This window comes from Mustela putorius, unplaced genomic scaffold (genome assembly GCF_011764305.1).
Source record: "Mustela putorius furo isolate JIRA1106 unplaced genomic scaffold, ASM1176430v1.1 tig00000765_pilon_pilon_pilon, whole genome shotgun sequence".
NCBI classification, from domain to species: Eukaryota; Metazoa; Chordata; class Mammalia; order Carnivora; family Mustelidae; genus Mustela; species Mustela putorius.
In genome coordinates, this window is record NW_025421470.1 from 112,776 (window position 1) to 131,389 (window position 18,614).

General features: G+C 58.0%; 1 protein-coding gene across 11 annotated transcripts in view; it reads right to left on the reverse strand.

Annotated features, from left to right (window-relative positions):
- The window catches only part of DIP2A (disco interacting protein 2 homolog A), an 89,304-nt gene that overhangs the window by 12,834 nt on the left and 57,856 nt on the right, over nucleotides 1-18,614 (reverse strand). For 9 of the 11 annotated variants that reach the window (XM_045084274.1, XM_045084276.1, XM_045084275.1 and 6 more), the window contains 9 exons: nucleotides 17,831-17,970; nucleotides 16,016-16,152; nucleotides 15,510-15,590; nucleotides 15,083-15,210; nucleotides 12,406-12,520; nucleotides 6,662-6,863; nucleotides 5,636-5,745; nucleotides 5,471-5,551; nucleotides 2,936-3,059 (listed from right to left, as the gene is read on the reverse strand). In XM_045084274.1, the coding sequence (XP_044940209.1) occupies nucleotides 2,936-3,059; nucleotides 5,471-5,551; nucleotides 5,636-5,745; nucleotides 6,662-6,863; nucleotides 12,406-12,520; nucleotides 15,083-15,210; nucleotides 15,510-15,590; nucleotides 16,016-16,152; nucleotides 17,831-17,970 (1,118 nt within the window). Of the gene's footprint in view, nucleotides 1-2,935; nucleotides 3,060-5,470; nucleotides 5,552-5,635; nucleotides 5,746-6,661; nucleotides 6,864-12,405; nucleotides 12,521-14,000; nucleotides 15,211-15,509; nucleotides 15,591-16,015; nucleotides 16,153-17,830; nucleotides 17,971-18,614 lie in introns of those variants that run through there. The other 2 variants (XR_006607905.1, XM_045084282.1) reach the window with 2 other exon arrangements.

The window sequence follows — 18,614 nt, forward strand, 5'->3', positions numbered from 1 at the left end:
GCCCCTCCAAGCCCCCACCTGGCACCCTTGGGCTCCAAGACGCCAGCCTCAGGCTATTCCCATTCCAGGGTCCAAACAACTATGTCCCACTCAGCCTGGCAGGGGGGTTTCGCCGGGGTCCCTCAGTGTTAATAACGGACACTGAGGCCAGGGCGGCTCGGCGGTTGCAGCAGGGCCGCAGCACACCCAGCAGGCTGGGCACGCGTGAGTGTTCCCACGCCCAGCGCGGTCGCGGCCCAGGAGCTCACAGAATCCACGCTGCTCCCTGAAGGCAGCTGTCTCCAGGTGCACAGGTGGGAGGACCTTCCGATCCCACCAGCACCCTTCTGCTGCTTCCAGGCTGCAAGGGTCTTAGTCCCCTGGCTCCAACACCCCTCTGGAAACTGGAAGAAATCCCGGACGCCCCTCACTCCCAAGAAATACACAACACGCCTGTGGGGAGTGCGAAGCAAGAGGGGCCTCCCTGTGGGGACCCCAACTCGGCCTCTGGCGAGCACTCTCACCTGCGGGAAACTCAGCTCCCCAGCGGGCACTCCCTCCTGAATGGCCTCAGACATACTCCTGGGCAGAGGAGAGCAGCAGGGCCCTCCCCTCGTCCCCCATGGGACTCTCTGTCACCAAGATCGCAAGCCTGTCTCTCCTTCCGCTTTCCTGTAGTGAAGCCTTCCCTCAGGGGCGCTCCCGGGAGCCTTCAGCCCCCGCCTTGAGCCCAGGGCACAGACCCACTGCAGCGGTGCGGCCAGCTCAGGGAAGCACAGCTCCGCGGCCACTTGCCTCACGCCTGGAACCCAGGGTTACCTGAAGAGTGAGGACTGTGGTCACAGCCCTGGTGATGTGGGGAACAGAAGTGACAAGGAACAGAAGGCTGGCTGAGGACAAAGCAAATGGCTGACACCTTGAGAACACCCCCTGGCCCAGACATAAGTGACATTCTTTAGGAATCTCCCAACTATCTCAATAGCTTGCTAAAAAGGGCAATGGCCAGGCCCCGGCACCTGGTATCTCGTAGGCCCTCTTTAGTATATGAAAGTCTATTGAAATCTCCCTTTTCCTTACTTCCCGACCCCCATGGGACATAACCTGCCACCCCTCACAGCCCCAGGGCAGCAGCTCATCCTGTCCCCATGCATTAATAAACCACCGTTTTGCACCAAAGATGTCTCAAGAATTCTTTCTTGATCATTGGCTCTGGACCTCACCCCACCAAACCTCACCTATGTTCTAGAACTTCATCAGAAGCAGAAGGAAATGTAGATAAAATCTGGGTTGCCTGGGTGGCTCAGTGGGTTAAGCCTCTGCCTTCAGCTCAGGTCATGATCTCAGGGTCCTGGGATCGAGCCCCGCATCGGGCTCTCTGCTCAGCGGGGAGCCTGCTTCCTCCTCTCTCTCTGCCTGTCTCTCTGCCTGCTTCTGATCTCTGTCAAATAAATAAATAAGATCTTTTTTTTAAATGTAGGTAAAATTAAATGTCCTTGTAACTGTTGACCTGTACTTGAGGCGGGCAGAGTGTAACATTCCAGGAAACTCCCAGTCTTAATGCGGACGCCACGCTACAGGGAGAAACAACTCTGACTTGACAAGAGCTGGGACTCCAGGGTCCTGTGAGTCTCCTTCAGCGACGGAAGCCCTTTTGGAAACCAGAGGAGAAGCCTAGAGGCTGGGTCTGTAAGAGCGTCCACGACCCCCGACAGCAGACACTCGGCGGCGACAAGGGGGAGGCGGGAAGCAGGTGCGCACACCGCCACCTGCCCCAACCTCATTCGGCGGTGACAGCACTTGTGCCACTGTCCTGGGAGAGCTGCGCGTGAGGCAGGTTTAAGCAGCTGCGCGACGGCGGCGCGTCTGCGTTCCGCTCTCTCCCTGCTCTGAAGAAGCGCGGTCCCTGGTGCGGAAAACGGGAGCCACGCGGGAGGAGGGGCTCGTCCCGAATGTGAAGGGGATGTAGGAGTGTGACCTCCGAGGGGGCCGCCCCTCCAGGAGACACGTCGTGTTGATTTGTAATTCCCAGCTCTGCTCGCTGAAAAGCCAACACACAGCAGCCAGCCGGGAGAAATGAGCATCCCTCACGCCCAGGTTGTGTCCTGGGGACGACGGTGGTCGCCATGAAGCCAGCCAGAAGGGGCTCCTACTGGCGACCTGAGCTCTGACAAAGAAACTAACTGCAAAGGGCCGAAACCCGACCAATTCACTTCAGTCGTGAGTTCACAACGAAGTACGAACTTCCAGACCCGCTGGCCGGTCGGCTTCGGAGCGGGATAGGAACACAGGACGGAGAGAAGCAAAGAGTCCGCACCGTGAACTCCACCATGGGTGCCGAATGCTACATGACGGGAGTCCCTGTGTGTCCGCTTCACGGCCAGTAAATGCGAGCAAGAACTGACGGAATGAGACCATCATTTGTGACCCCAAAGGCTCACGAATGCCGTCGGAAGCATCAGCGGCGGCCGCGGACACCACAAGAGGAGACACGAGCTACCATGGTCCCTGACCCAGGAATTCAGCACCGCCTGGAGTCGGCAAAGGCACTGAACCTGAGGATGACTCAGAGCCAGGACCTCTCCGCCAACCTGCGGGAAAGACGGGAGCCGCCTGCGTGTGCGGCCGGGGGCCTCTGCAGAGGCAAACCTGCTCTTCAGCCGATACAGTATAGAGGGAGACAGAGAGCCTGAGGATTAAAAGACTCTAAAAACCTATCAAAGTTGCAGAAAACTGGCAGACGAACCCGATGTGCGGGGCGCCCCACTGGGCAGAAGAGACAACGGAGACCAGGGGCAGAGGCTGCTCTGGAGAGAGTGGAGGGCGTTGTGCTGGGGACACCCAGGGCGCGTGCTCCACATCGGTCCCCTGACCTGGCAGGCAGTTCCAGGGGGGTCTGCTTTATAATAACAGCGTGTCCCCACCAGTGCAGAGCCGAGGGAGGTCTCCGTGTGCTTACCTGGCGGGTAGACCAAGGCCACGTGGTCCCCAGTGCTCAGTCTTGCCTTCTCCATCAGGGCGGCAGCCACTCTCTCTGCCCTTTTGTGCAGCTGGACACAGGTTGCAGTGCTGGTGACGGTCCCCTAGGAGAGTGATCCCTGCGTCAGCGTGGGGCTGGGGGGCCAGGATCTTCTCCTCGGGTCCCCGTGCACACGCTGCTCCTGCCCTGCACCTGCAACGCCTGTGGTCGGGGCCCGCAGCCCGTGCTGGGCCTAGACACACCCCTGCTGTCTTTCCTAGTCATCTGTATCTCAGGGAGAATCGCCAAAGGCGAACTGTTTCTCCAGCAGGTAAGGGACAAGTCATGCAGTGTGTCCTGAGAGCCTGGAGCGGGGGCACGCTTCTTGTCCAGGACGGTCAGGGGCACAGCCATTAAAGAAAACTCTTGAGGGCGCCCCGTTGGCTCAGCTGGCTAAGTGTCTGACCTTCGATTTCAGCCCAGGTCATGATCTCAGGGTTGTGAGATCGAGCTCCAGGGCGGGCTCCACACTGGCTCTCCCTCTGCCCCTCCCCAACGCGCTCATGTGCACTCACTCACTCTGTCTAAAAAATCTTGTTAAACTAATTAACTAAGCTTAATTATAAAGAATAATGTACTAAATATCTAGGCTCTCCTTCCCTGCTAATATTTTGCCACATAATGTCTAAACCTGTTTTCTAAAACAAATCGCCACCACCCTTAATTCAACCTCCTTCCCCAGAAACAACCATGACCCTGAACAGAAACACGCAGAGCACCGCACAGGAGACGCACACCGGTAAGCTGCGGGTCGTGCACAGTCAAGCCTCCCCTCCCCCACGCCACGGGCCTGCCTTCTCGGGGCTCGTGCGCAGACACACGGCGGCGCGGGCAGCAGGGGCTGGCTCGCTCGCCCCCCGTCTCTGCCAAGGACCTCGGGCCTGCAGACCCGTTCGCACCAAATCGGCTCACGGAGTCGGGCGGACCTCCGAGCTCTCGGAGTCCTTCTTAAGGAAATTAGAAGTGCAGCTCGGTCTGCACACACCGCCCCAGAACACCCCAGCCTCAACCAGAACCCCTCCCTTCTCCACGCCGAAGGCCAAGGCGCAGGCCACAGAGCCAAGCACAGAGGCCCTCCAGGCTGAGTGCGAGGGAGCGGGGCTTGCTGCTCCCACGCCCAGCTGAGGGGCAGAAGGTCGGCTCTAGGCAGAGCCTGCCGGTCCCCCTGGACGGCCACCTACATGGCCACAGGCCTCCTCCTAGGGCAGAGGCCAGCACGTCTTCAGGGACCCAAGGACATTTCGAAACCGAAGTGGCTAACCACAAGAAATGTAAAGTTTTACCAGTGACTTAGAGGAAAGTCGGGAACGGATTTGGAAAAGGCCAAGCCCGTCTTCCGCAGGCCCCTCCTGAGCTCTCTCTTGGCTCCAGAGACCGTCCACCTCTCCACACATGTCCTGCAAGCACCTCCCCGCGGCCCTCACCCCGGGGCCCCTCCTCACTGAGCTGCCACCCCACACTCACCCTCCTGCAGCCCACAGGAGCCACACGGAACCCCAAACGCCATCACGCGCCCACAGAGCAGGCCCACGCCAGCTTCCGGCCACACTCTCGGGGTTCGGGGTCACAGCCGGCAGCAGGCCTTGCCGCTCCGAGCCCCCGGCCCCCGGGGCCCTGGCCCTGCTGTTCTCCTCTTCGGGTTCCTACCATGAACTCATGAGCTCATTTTACCTCGGCCACTTGGGAATTCCTGGCCATCTCCATGCTTTAGAACTCAATCAGTGATAAAACAAGCGTTTTCCGAACACCGCTCTACACCTGCGGGTACACGGTAAACAGAACGTCACGTCTCCTACGGACCAGTTTTCCAGCAGAGAAAACGCACTTCAAACGTCCCGAGGGCAGGACGCTTTTTCTCTTAACACCCAGATCCTAACAGGCATCAGCGAGTATTTTCTGAATGAAGAAACAGTGGGCAGTGATGAGCGGAAGGAAGAGCTAGACCAGAGTCTTCTGCGCCCACAGCGACCTGCCCTGCACCGCGTCTGAGCGCAACAGTCCTCCCGGCCTGCGTGCGACGCGTCAGAGTGAGACAGAACGTCCGCGGTTCTGTAACTTCTCCTGTTTCCACATGCTGTCCGCTGGCCCAGAGTCGGACGCGAGGTTCACAGCCCCTCCTTTCTACCCTAAGCACTCCCGGGGCGGAGAGATCACACTAAAAGGCAGCCAAAACCATGAAAGTGAATTTCTGGACCTGTACTAGGACCAGGGCAGTAAACAGTGCCTGTCATGTTAAAGCCGTAAATGGGGAAGTCTAGATTCCTAATTTTTACAAAAGAAACGTTTTCCTCCAGCTCACCGAGAAGCCTTTCTGAGCATACTGTCCCTGACTGGGAATTTTCCGTTAAACACAGCGACGTCACTGCCTGAGGGAGGAGATGCAGTCCCCCGCCAGGAAGCACTGGGTGGGGAGGGTGGCGGGAGCACCCTCTGGGCAGGGGCGTGTGGGGGGCAGAGCAGGGGAACCGGCCTCACCTTGGCGTTGAGCAGCAGGAACAGGGGGTGGTCAGGCGTGGTGTGCGCTCGCCACTGCAGCACGTCGGGCAGGAACAGGAACTGCGCAGACGGGCCCACTCAGCCGCAGCCTTGCCGAGGGGCACCCTGCTCACGCCCTCCTCGTGCCCCGGCACCGGCCATTACCTTTCTGGCCTGGTCGCTGTCCTCCACGTGAGCCAGCTCCCTCCCTGAGGCCTGCGCGATCCTCTTACCGGCAACCAGGTTCCCCACGATCATGGAGGCCGGCCCCACCTCTGGAAAACGGGGTTTCTGAGTGAGCGGATGGTGGCTCGGGGACAGGACCGGCCCGGGACCCTCCTGCCACAAGACTTTCTGTCTGAAGGAGGCGTTTCACTGTCCATTAAGGTGCTGAGCTTGGGAAACCGGCTGTAAGGGTCATGGTGAGCAACAAAGGGAACCCCTGCCTCCAACACAGGCAACCCCAGACTGAGACACTTGCCCCGCAGCGTGTCCCTGGGGGTGGGACTGGGCCTCAGCCACGCACTCCACAGTGTTCTTTTCCTGCTTCTTACACACCAAACAGGAAGGTAAATCTTCCTGAGTAAATGTATTTTATTTAATGATAATTTAAGTGTTCAATATTCAGTGGGAAAAAAATTAGCATTACTAAAGATTCACAAAACCAAAGAACAGAAGTAACTGTCAAACCCGTCTTGAAGATTAGTTTTTCAGTGCACGGGATCAGGGAAGGGAGAGTAACCATCTGCGGAGGCCCCCGGAATGCCAGCAGTCCTGGGCTGTCGGGGGCAGGGTGGGGGCGTGCGCAGGCGTAGAGGGCAGGCCCCCAGTCCCGGCCCCCCACGCCAGCCCCCAGCACGGACTCCCCAGCACTGAGCGGTTGCTCTCCCTCCCAAGCTCCACGTCTGCCCTTGGGCTGCACCTCTACGCCCTGGGAGCCACCCCTTTCCTTCCAAGCCTCCAAAGCCTGTGTTCAGTCACCGGGATAGGTCCCAGCACACAGGTGACATGGTCAAGGTTCCTCGCCTGCGGCTTGGTTCCCAGGCAGCGGGAGATGGGGACCGCCCCTGCAGGTCTGGCCCTTCCCCAGCCCCGGAGAGGCAGGCGCCACGAGGCCCGCACACTTAACCACGAGCGCGGCTGCCACCAGCGCGGAGACTGGACGGACAGCTACGGTTAGCTAGCACTGACCTGGTTGTTTCTGGCGAGGTTTGGGAAGGTTGGTGACACAGGTGTGAGGGCACATGAGTACATTGCAGGGGTGCAGCAGCCCCTCCAGGAAACGCTGCTTGGTTTCAGAAATGTGAATCCCTCCGAGAGGAGCCTTGGGTAGGGTGTTGGCAGGAACCAGCGCCAGACAGTACACGCCCACCTGGTGGATGCTGTCCACGGCCTGGAAGGGAACACCACCGGCTCAGAGGGACGGCGTGTGAGACCCGACACACCACCTGGCCGCAGGCAGCCCGGGCTGAGCCGCTCACGGCTACGGGGGCTGGGAGGCTGCACCGGGGAGACACGCAGCTCTGAAGGTCGTGGAGACACTCTGCTCGACAAGAAAACACGGAAGGACGTGCGTCCGTTTCTGTCATCGGACACACACACCTACTGTGTGTCTGTGCACAAACTCATAAACCCGAAAGTGCGTCTTTTCAGAAAGGAAAGTCAGATGAGCCCGTGGAGCTGCGGGGCAGAAACTGGACTTCTCCGAATTTACCCTGTGCTCAGATTTGACTTTGGAGGCATTTATATATTTTACAACGGAAAAACTTGAAATTTTAAAAAGCATTTCTGAACAGTCGGCAGTGAAATGAGGAAATGAGCTCAGCTGGGCTGGAAGCAGGTTGTTGGAAAAGCCCCAGGGAGAGAGTCTATTTAAAGTGGCTTTAAATGCAGTAGTTTGATTAGTCACCCCTAATGAGATTGGCCCTATGGGCAAAAAAAAAGTTAACCTGCCCTCAGAAATCTCGCATTTTAGAGGTAGTGTGGAGACTGCGGTGCGCAGCTTGGCCTAAAGCCGATGAGGGATTCAGGAGCTGTTGGTCACCATTTGTCAGTGAGTTAAAGGAAAACTCTGTGCTCTCGAACTGGAGCTGGACCCAGCAGCGCAAACCCAGGACACAGGTGCTCCTACAAACAAACATCAGTCCTGACTCTGTGCACTGAAGACAGCCCAGAAACTGTGAAGAGGCCGGTGACATCGAGTGCCCAGATCGTGGTCCCCAATTCCATCTCCCCTAGGAAGCAGCAGAGGCCCTAGCGCCCCAGCTGTGACAGGTCTCGGGTACGAAACACACTGCCTCCTCCCAAGCAGCTGGGCTCCCTCGTCTCTGCGGCGCTGCTCCGGTCAGCGTTCCCATCAGGGTAGGTCGGCTCTGAAGTCCCAGCAGAGCAGGGACCCCCGGAGCGGAGACCAGCACGGAGGCAGCTGGATGTAGACGCTACCTCCCCGGAGGATTTCTGCCAGAAAACCCTGACTCTGATCCAATGACAATGTGCAGGGGACAGACAGCTGCATCAAATGATGCCCCAGGGTCATCAGAGTTCAGGCTAAAGAAGCAAAACTGGACAACTTGTTTTTGTCCACAAAGTAACCACCAGAAATCTACGACAGAGGAAGAATCTCTAGATTGAAGAAGACTTAAAAAACTTGTCCCCACCAAGTACAGTTTTTTTTTTTAACCTCATTTTGATCCTGAATCTAACCAACAAACTAAACATTAGATAATTGGGTAAGTCTGGATAGTGACTAGATATTAATCACAACAAGACGTTGGTGTTAGGATAAAAACTCTGAACACAGCAGGTACAGAGGTAACGTACCTCCATGTAAGAAAGACCGTATTTGACGAGCACAGCCAGCACCATTCTCAGGGTAAAAGCTGAGAACTCCTCCCCTAAGATCAGGGATGAGACAGGGACCCACTCTCACCACTGCCCTCAGCGTGCGCCGGAGGACCCCGCCACAGCAATAAGGCCAGAAAGAAGAAGTAAGAGGCATCCAGACTGGAAAGGAAGAAGTAAAACCATCACTACAGATGACATGATGTCACATACAGAAAACCCTTAAGACTCCACCAGAAACTGTTAGAACTGATAAATATGTTCAGTAAAACCACCGGAATTATCTGCTGTGTCTCTGAATCAGCAGGAGAAATCGAGAAAACCATTCCACTTACAAATGCACCAAGATAATAAAATAAAATAGATTTAACCAAGGAGGGGAAAAACCTACACACTAAAGACTAGGACACTGATGAGAGAGATTGAAGACACAAAGAAACAGACATTCCATGCTCATGGATTGAAAGAATTAATGTTTTTAAAATGTCCATTCTACCCAAAGTAATCTACAGATTCAGTGCAATCCCTGATTCCAATGGCATTTTTCAAAAAACTAAAATAAATCCTCCTAAAATGTGTACGGAATCACAAAAAGACCCGAAGCACCCAAAGCAAACCTGAGGAACAGAGCTGGAGGTGTTCATGATTTTGAATTATGTCAGGAAGCTTTAGTAACCCAAACAGCACGGTATTAGCAAAAGAAGACACACACAGCCATGGAATACAAGAGAACCCAGGAATAACCCCAACACAGACGATCGATTAGTGTGTGACCAAGGGGGCAAGAGCGCACCACGAGGAAGGGGCAGTCTGGGGGAACCGGACAGGAGAATGAAACTGGACCACCTTCTCACACCACCCGCGAAAATAAAATCAAAATTGGTTAAAGACTTGAACGTGAGACCTGAAACCACGAAACTCCAAGAAGAAGACATAGGTGGCCAGCTCCCCGACACGGGTCTTGTTGGTGGTTTTATGGCTCTGACACCAAAAGCAAACACGAGCGAGGGGGACGACATCAAACAACGGCGGAGGACGCCGTCGGCAAAAGGGAAGGCGACCTTCTGGATCAGAGAAGCCCACCGCAAGCCCTGTCTCTGATGAGGGCTCATACCCCAAATACATAAAGAACCCACACAACTCAACAGCAAAAACAAATAATCCAACTAAAAAATGCACAGCATTTTCCCAAAGAAGACATACATGTGCTCCACAGGTACGTGGAAAGGTGCCCAACATCACCAGCTCCCTGGAAAACGAACATTTTAAAAAGTGAGACCCACCGCACACCGGTCAGAACAGCTAAAACCGACAACATGAGGAGGGGCAGGTGCCGGCGAGGCTGCGGGGGAAGGGGAGCCCCGTGCACGGCTGCTGGGCACGCCAGCCGGGGCAGCCGCTCTGGAGGACAGCATGGAGGGGTCCTCAAAAGGCTAACAATAGAGCTGCCCTAGACCCAGCAACCGCACTGCTAGTGTCTTCCCAAAAGCACTGACTCAAAGAGATAAAGGCGTCCCTTCGCGTGTCGCAGCACCATCTACAAGAGCCAAGACACAGAAGCGGCCCGAGCATCGCGGACTGTCGGTCGAGCCGAGGGGATGCGCACACACACGACCGAACACTCCTCAGCCACAAAAAAGGACGAGCCACTCGTGGACGTGGACGTGGACGCAGCCCGAGGGGAGAAGCGGAATAAGTCGGAGAGAAACACGCCCCCCGGGACGTCACTGCCCCGTGCGATGCTAACCGAGCAGACGGACACAGAGCGGTGGGGGTGGGCGTGGGCAGAACAGAGGGAGGGTCAGAGGCCACGAGCCTCCGGTCACAGAACAGAGTCTGGGGGTGCAGTGCTCGGTGACCAGAGACAAGGCTGCACTGGACACACGGGAGCGGCTGAGACGGTAGAGCCTACAAGTCCTCGTCACGAGAACATCTGTGGTTAGACACGGTGATCGTCTGCCAGACTTACCGCGGGATCACGTCACAGAGCATACAAATCACACTGCGCACCTGAGATTAGGGTCATACGTCAATCATCTCAATTTTAAAAAACAAGAAAATTACTAACATTAGAGATGTGATAACGGCTATTCCTTGTTTAAAGGAACAGTAAAATCTTTACAGATAAAGTGTGATGTCTGGCATTACTTCAGAACACTCCTGCGGGAGAAGGGGGGAGACCAGGTGAGGACACGGTCAGGACCCGGACTGGTAAGTTCCGAGCAGGGTGACAGGAATGTGGGTTATGATGATGTCACTTCTGAATGCTGGCGGGATGGGTGAGGTCTAGAGCCAACGATCAAGGAAGAATTCTTGAGCCGTCTTTGGTGCAAAAGGGTGGTTTTATGAAAGCTGTGGGGACGGAACCCTGTGGGCAGAGGGGGCCGCTGCCCTGGGACTGTGAGGGGTGGCTGATGACGCACTTTCCCACTGCGGAGGTGAAGACAAGGGAGGTGTCCAAAAGCTCTTTGACCTGCTGAAGGAGACTACGGGACCCTGGAGGCCTGGGTCAAGTTAGGGTTCTTTCTCCCTGCAGCACGGCATCAACGCTAAGATAGCAGGGAGCTTCCAGGAGGAAGGTGACCCTCTGCCGCCTCAAGCACAGGCCGCAGGTCACGAGGACGTTTAACTTGATCTCCATTCCCTTCTGCCCCTGTCCCCCACATCAGTCCCACTCTTGTTTCTGTTTGCTGTATTAGAACTATTCCGTAACAACCCACCACAAATTCTATTGAAAGTCCGCGTTGGGAGACACTAGTGGGGAGCACTTTCTGAGGCTCGGTCGCCGGGTCTCCCGACGCGTGGGCAGCTCCACGCCCATCTCTGCCAGCTTCAGGGCCCCCACACAAACTGGCCTGATGGAGGACACCAGAGGAAACACCCCGAGGTCTGTACACCACTGCCCACGGCAGCTTTGTTCATCAGGCAGAAACAGGAGACCCACACGCCCGTCAGGGTGTGAACAGGTAAGCGAAGAACCACCACCAGGCTTGGAGAGGAAGGCCCAGCCCCCACACGACATGAGCCGTCCCAAAGCCTCATGGAGGGAAGGGAGCGAGCCAGGAGGCAAACACCATGCGAGTCCCTTTCCCAAGACCGTCTATGGCAGAAAGGGAGACGCGCCGTGGCGCCAGGCATGTGGACACGCAGCCGACCGGGGGCCCTCGGGCTGGGCAGCGCGGCGGAGGTGGGGCCACGGGAGAACCTGCTGGCGCGGCGGAAACACTCCATGTCCTTGCTACCGCGCGGCGCTGGCTACCTGGGGCGTTCGGCTGTCGGCGCTCCCCGCCCGCACCCACAGATGGGCTCATTGGACATGGAAATCGCATCCCGTCAAGTCAACCGAAAACCCCCACTGGACGGTCCCCGTAAGGTGTGCGCACTTCACCAAACGTAAACTTTACTCCTTTCCCCCAGAGTAGTATGCAGGACTCCCGTGCGGGGTTTAAGGAAGTGAGGGTGACACAGCACGCCCTGAGGAGTGCACAGGGACAGGGGCGTGATGGGCAAGGGTGATGACGTGGTGGCCACTGCAGGACCTAAAGGTGGGTATTAGGGACTTTCTGCGTGACGCTTTGACATTTTCATAACAGGACACAGAAAACCACCACCGCGTGGTGGCATGTAAGCTCGGTGCTCCCGGGTCCCCGGGGCCATGGCCTGGTCTGAGCCTACGTAACAGTCTCAAATGATCTCACCCCAACTGGCGGGGCAGGTATGGGGCTGCTGTTCTATGTATTCCCTGTACGGAATTACAGCTTCCCAGTGCTGTCTGTCACTCTCACCAAGCCCGGATTTCTTTGGCGCCTGCGGGGTGCAAGCGGTGCCGGCAGGGTGAGGCTGTGCCGGGTACAGGCAGCACCAGGGGGAGGCAGCACGGGGTAGGGGGGAGGCAGCACAGGGGCAGGAAGCCTGCGACTCTCAGGAGGTCGAGCCGAGATCCCATGTCAGGCGAGCGGACACCCGGCCTGCTCGGCCCAGAGCCAGAGACGGGGTTAGACAGGCCAGGCTCTGCAGGAAGGGAATGCAGACCCTGCGCCCTCGGACTCCCGGGAACCACGCGCCCCCAGGCCGCAGCCGGCCGCCGGGCCCACCTGCAGCACACGGCTCATCCACTGGAAACTGTCCTCCTCGGAGGCGTCGGGCCGCTGCTCGGCCACCAGGACGATACGGTCGTCGTGCAGCACCGTCACGGAGAACACAGCGATCCTGGGGGGGGGGACGAGGACAACATGACCACCCGCAAAGGACAGCAAACGGGACGCAGACCATGCCTCTCCCTCAAAACGGAGGGTGCAGACAGGCTAAGGCTGAAGAGACTCTAACCGTGGCCGCCGGCTGAGAACTGGAGACGCGACCTGGTCTCCTGTAGGGCGGCTGAAGTAGCTCCGATTCGCTAAGACAAAATGACTTTGGTGCAAAGCAAAACCACCAGACACGGATCTTAAAAGAAAACTTTCCTTAATTATAATGTTGATGCACGGAATACGTTTGTCCGCACACATCTCCGGCTAGAAGGACTATCGGTCGGGATGATCAATTGGCCTGACTCCGTCGGTCCCTCGGAACATGTCGGTGTCTCTCTTTCTCTGCACTTGCTGCCTCTGCCTCTTACACTGGGAGGCGGTTCTCTCTCCTTCCCTGTCGGACCAGAAGCTGGCCTCCCCCCAGGCCCCACGCACCAGCACACCTGCTGCTCCAGTTCTGGGCCATCGCGACACACTCGTGTTCTCTTGTTCTCCTGTGGGCGGGTGTGCACACGGGCACACGCACACTTCGCCCAGCACTAAATTTCTCCTGCTTTCAGACATCTTGAATGCATCTCAGTATCCCCAGCGAAGCTGTTCTCACAAGAAGTGTCTTTTGCTAACACAACTTCTGAAACTTACATTCCCAAGAATATTTTTATTACAACTGCACAATTAAGTAACAATTTGGAAAAATGTAAAATCTAAGTTAAAAATTCCATTTAATAACTTAAAAACATCACTGCACTGCTGCCTTCTTGGGCTAGTCCCAGCGCTGGGGACTTTCATGCCTTCTGCTTGACCCTAGTGCTGGACCCTTCTCGAGTCCCACAAACCTGGTCTCCGGCCGCTCCGATGCCCCCCCCACCGCCGTGTGCGCCCTCCCCCCGCGTCTGCTACCATGCCACCTTCTCCGGTCTGCGCAACCTCCTCTCCCACCCCTGGAGGACTTCCTCAACCTCACTCTCCGGCTTATCACTTCCTTCCTGCTACTTATTCCATCTGCTGTGCTGGTGTTTAAGAACAAAGAACTCGTGTCGTGTGCGTTATACTATTCCCGAGACGTTCTACTCTCTATCGGCTGTGGCTCCGTTTCTCTCTTGGTTTTGTTTTTTTGTTTTGTTTTGTTTTGTTTTTAAGAGCAAGTGAGGGAGCTCAAGCAGGGGACAGGCAGAGGGCAGAGGGAGAGAGAGCGTCTTAAGTAGACTCTGTGCCCAGGGCAGAGCCCGAGGCAGGGCTCAATCTCACGACCCTGAGATCAGCACTGGAGCTGCACTCTGAAATCAATAATCAGACGCTGAGGGATGCCTGGGTGGCTCCGTTGGTTAAGCATCTGCCTTCAGCTCAGGTCATGATCCCAGCGTCCTGGGATCGAGTCCCACCTCGGGCTCCTTGCTCGGCGGGGAGCCTGCTTCTCCCTCTGACTCTGCCTGCCACTCTGTCTGCCTGTGCTCGCTCTTGCTCTCTCTCTCTCTGATAAATAAATAAATAAAATCTTAAAAAAAAAAAAAGAATCAGACGCTGAACTGAGTGACCCCCCTCCCCAGGCGCCGCCGTGGCTCCAGGTCAAGGTGGTTGTGGTGGTGGGGACAAGCAGGCACCCTGCTCACCGGCAGACGCAATCACCCGTGCCCTCCCCACCGCTCGCGATGACGTCACCTCGTCCGCTGCGGCTCAGGACCAGCCGCAGCTCCAGGTTCCGTCAGGTCCTGGGCGCCTCCCTACCCCACCCCAGAAACAGGCACTGGCCACCCGGGCACCCATACCAACAGCGTCCCACTTCTGCTGTGAGGGCAGGTCATGAGGTCCTGGTGGCCCCCACTCGGGCACCCACACAGGCCTGACCTGTTGGTTTCTCCTTGGTGGGCACCCCACACTCCTGTCATCCCGCCCAACAAGAGGGCCAGCAGCACCCACTTGGCAGGACTCCTGAATGATTTCTCTAAGGAATATTCAAAGGCAGGGCCTGGCCAGGTACCCTGGTTTGAGTAATAAAAGCACCCCTTTGAGAAGAAAATAATTTAAACGTGCAGCCAGCTGAGTGAGCCAGCCGGGACAAAGAGCTCGGGGCTGAACAGAGCCAGACGCGGCTTCCCTCACGGCCCGGCTGCCTGGGCTCAGAAAGGGTTTGCCCAACACCCTCGGGACCGTCAAGAGCGGCCCCACCCAGGGGCGAGGCGGGGCCCTCCCCGGTCTCGCTAACCCTCAGCAGAGAAGAGAACTGACATTTGTGATTCAGAGAAACTGGCCCTCGGCTGCTCCAGTCTGAGTGTGTGAGGCTCGAGGGTGCTAAAGCAGGTGCTCCTCGGGCCCCGTCCTCTTGAAGACCCACAGGAGCCCTGTGGGCAGAGAGGACACTAGCAGGCTCTGGCTGCAAATATCGCCCTTTTTCCTGGGCAGGTTTTCTGATGAACAGGAGTTCCTAGGGTTTGTGTACTCGAGTCACTGGACCTTGCTGCTACTGCAGACAGACTCTCAGACTTCAAGCTGAGGAGGAGGGTTCTAGAGGCCCGCAGCGCATCACCTGCCTCTGTAGACAAACTTCATGGGCTCCACGGCCAGCGCAGTGGCCACGATGTCATCTGCATTGTGTCTGCGAATTCCAACCACCATCAGCCCATCCAGCTTGCCCACAACAAAGACCAGGTTATCCTGGAAGTAAGGACATAGGTCAGGCCTCGGGACACGCAGGCAGGCCCTGGGGGTCAGGTAGCTGATAGCTGCAGCAGGCAGCGGACAGCACACAGAAGGCGAGGAACACGCAGACGGGGTCCTGCACGCCGGTGGGCGGGGCTGGAGACAAGGGGACGTGGCGGGGGGGTGCTGTCCTATGGACTGTGGGATATGGGGAGCTTCCCTGGCCCCTAGATCGGCGCTAGATACCAGCGCACCCCTCCATGGAGCTGTGGGCGTGTCCGGAGGCCCAGGTCGTGGCAGCAGGACACACTCACCGGCCCGATGAAGCCCAGCAGCCCCGTCCTGGTGAAAGGCCTGTCAGACACGGGCGTGCCTCCTGCCGTGACCGGGATGGTCTGCCAGAGCAAAGGGTGGGACGTTAGGCTGTGCTAGACGGACAATGGACCAACCGGCCAGGTGGCCAGGGTGCGGCTTCCCCAGATGAGGCTGCCGCCCACGGATCCCTGGTGGGGGACAGGCCACCCCAAGGCCAGAGGCTCGGTCAGTAGATGACACGCTCCTCAGACTCCCGCACCCAGCATGGTCTGGGTTCCTCCTGCGACCTCTTCTCTGCGACCCCTTCTCTGCGACCCCTTGTCTCCCTGGGCCCAGCACCCGGCTCTGAGGAGCAGGCACTCGCCAGACTCTTGGCGCACATGGAGCGTGGGCTTCCCGGGCCGGCCTCGGCCCCATCAGGCTGGAGACCCGCTGCGCCCTGCCCACTGCCCTCCGTGGACGCTCTGGAATTCACCTGCACAGAAAGGGCAGGAGACGTACAAACCTCAAAGACGCTCTTAGTGATGCCCAGCAGTCCGTAGTAGGCGGTGCCGGTGGCGCTGGAGCTGACGCATATCTCCCCGATCTCGTCGGTCTTGCAGAGGTGAGGGGCACCTTCCACCTTCACAACACACACGTCAGCTGAACAGAGAGAAACCCTCGGAGTCATCGACGAGAGCTCCACGGGAACGCGCTCATTCACAGAGATCTACTCGCGTGCGGTTACGGAAACAAAGATCCCATGCACGGGGCGCTCTGACAACACGCTCGAGCCGCTGTGCGGCCTTCGGCTTCCTACACGGTATGTAACCGACTCGCGATGCCTCCTGCACGTACGAAGCCCGGGCTGATGGGGCACCCGCTCTCTCAGGGAGGATTCCGTGCCTCCTCCTTGTGTCACCACCGCAAACCCACGGGCGATGCTGGCTGACCCGTCCTGTGCCGTAGCCCCATGCAGCCTGTAGCCTTGGTGGGGCCCATCCCATAGCCCAGGCACCCCCTGGTCAGCTGTCATTAAGCAGCTCCCCACCGACAACCCCGCCTGCTGCCCACCCTGGGCATAGGAGACCCCGCCTGTCAAGTCAGTGCAGTTCCGGGCCACCCACGCCACAGAGCAGGCACCCAAACCGGCCTCCAACCCAACACGCAGGGGTCCATTAAAGGAAATGAATTAAGCAGCCTCTGGTCCCCGGGCACGGCCCCTTCCCCCAAGGATGGTAATCAGCAAGAGAGAAAGGCCAAAGGGAAGCTCATTCCCATTTCCTTCCGCCCACAGATCAGACCATAGGCCACAGAGGCCCTGCTGGAGGAGGAGGCTGGTGGGCACAGACACTCCCACGGTGCGCATTCACCGCAAGACCCTGATCTAATTCACAGCGGGGCGAACGCGGTGAAAGGCTGGGTCTCTGCGAAACCCAAGAGACCGTCAGCCTCAACAAGTCAGTCAGCTCTGCAAGGGTCAAACTAACAGGTGCCGACCGGGGGAGCAGGTGAGCACAGACACACACCCACGCACACGCTCGCACACTCTGGGGGAGCGCTGTGCACGCACACACACACGCACACATACACTCACACACACACGCGCGCGCACACACGCACGCGCGCACTCGGGACCACTGTGCACACACGCGCACACCGGGCGGGTCAGGACAGCTGCCCACGGATCTTGGGAGGGCCCGTGTGGCGAGGAGGAAGCCGAGCAGCTGTGAGGCCCCACAGTGAGGGCGCCGGAGGGCGGCAGCAGAGAGCGTCCCCCCACTCCCGGCTGTCCCGGGGCCTCCTGCGCCAGGCTGCGGGCTCCCTGTGCGGCGCTCCGCTGGGGAACCACAGCAGCGCTCCATCGGCCTCTCTGCGGGGCCAGCGGTCAGGCCCGGGGGCTCTGCGAGCAGGAGGCTGCGCACAGGAACTGCTGCACCCTGTGGAGCGCCGCTCCTGACCGACATGTCCCGGTCGCCCGCCGCGGGCGGGAGCCGGGCGTCGGGCTGTCTGAAGACACTGGGTGTCGTGAGCTGCCCGGCACCTCCACGATGCCTGCCCTCGACAGGCAGTCACGCTCGGGTCCCCAGACACCAGAGAGCAGCACACCCAGCTCGGGGGCCACGCCCCTCGTGCTGTTGCTCAACCTGAACTCCAGTACAAAGGCAGGCAAAAACCGGAAAACACATTACTATAAACTGAAACCCCAGTTCACATAGGAAAACCCTGCTAGGAAGACTTTTGTTCGTGGCACCCCGAGAGCACTCCCACGGTCTGCACACTCAGGCCTCCGGGAACGTCAAGCAGCGGTGGGATCCGACACCGCCAGCTTGTCCCTTACCTCCTGGCAGCGCCTGACCGACGTCCTGAACGGTAAGAACGGACAACTTTTCTTCAGCATCAACTCTGATCACACCGAAGCTGAGACCGTTCATCGACAGGACGGCTCTTCTCGGGGGAGGTCCGCCCAGCTCTGGCGGCCTGGAAAACAAAAGCAGACACGCTGACGAGGGGACAGTGCAGGGGGCAGGATCCGTGCCCAGCTTGCCTGCAGGACCACACACGGCTGGCTGCGGGACCGGCTGCCCGAGGGTACCACAGCATCTCCGCCCTGCACGCCGCTCTGCACGGGGGCCTGCACGGTCCTCCCACCCGGGGGCCTCGGGTGTGGCCACAGTCTAAGGGACGCTCTGTGACTTCCCCAGAGAGGTCCTAAGGCTGACTGAGCTTCCACCTGGCTTTGCTGAGACACTTGTAGGGAGCCCTGGGCAGCAGCAGGAGACAGGTACCAAGGAAGCCCGGAGCAGCCCCCAACACGCCCAGTCCAGAGACCAGAGGCTGGAAGCCAGACTGCCCAGTGCAGCCCTTCCCAAAGCCCTGACGCAGGAAGCAGAAGTGCAGCGGCTGATGCCGCCAAGCGTAGGAGTGACGTGTCCCATGGCCAGAAAGCACCACAGAGCAGAGGAATGAGGAACACCTTACAGTCTGTGAAGCATAAAGAAGTCCTTTCTCTGATAAGTTATTAAAATTTTCGGATTATTTAATACTTGTACATATGAAAGCGCAGACTATTGATGATACACTAATATAACACAAGACCACAATCACCACTGGTTTATCTAACA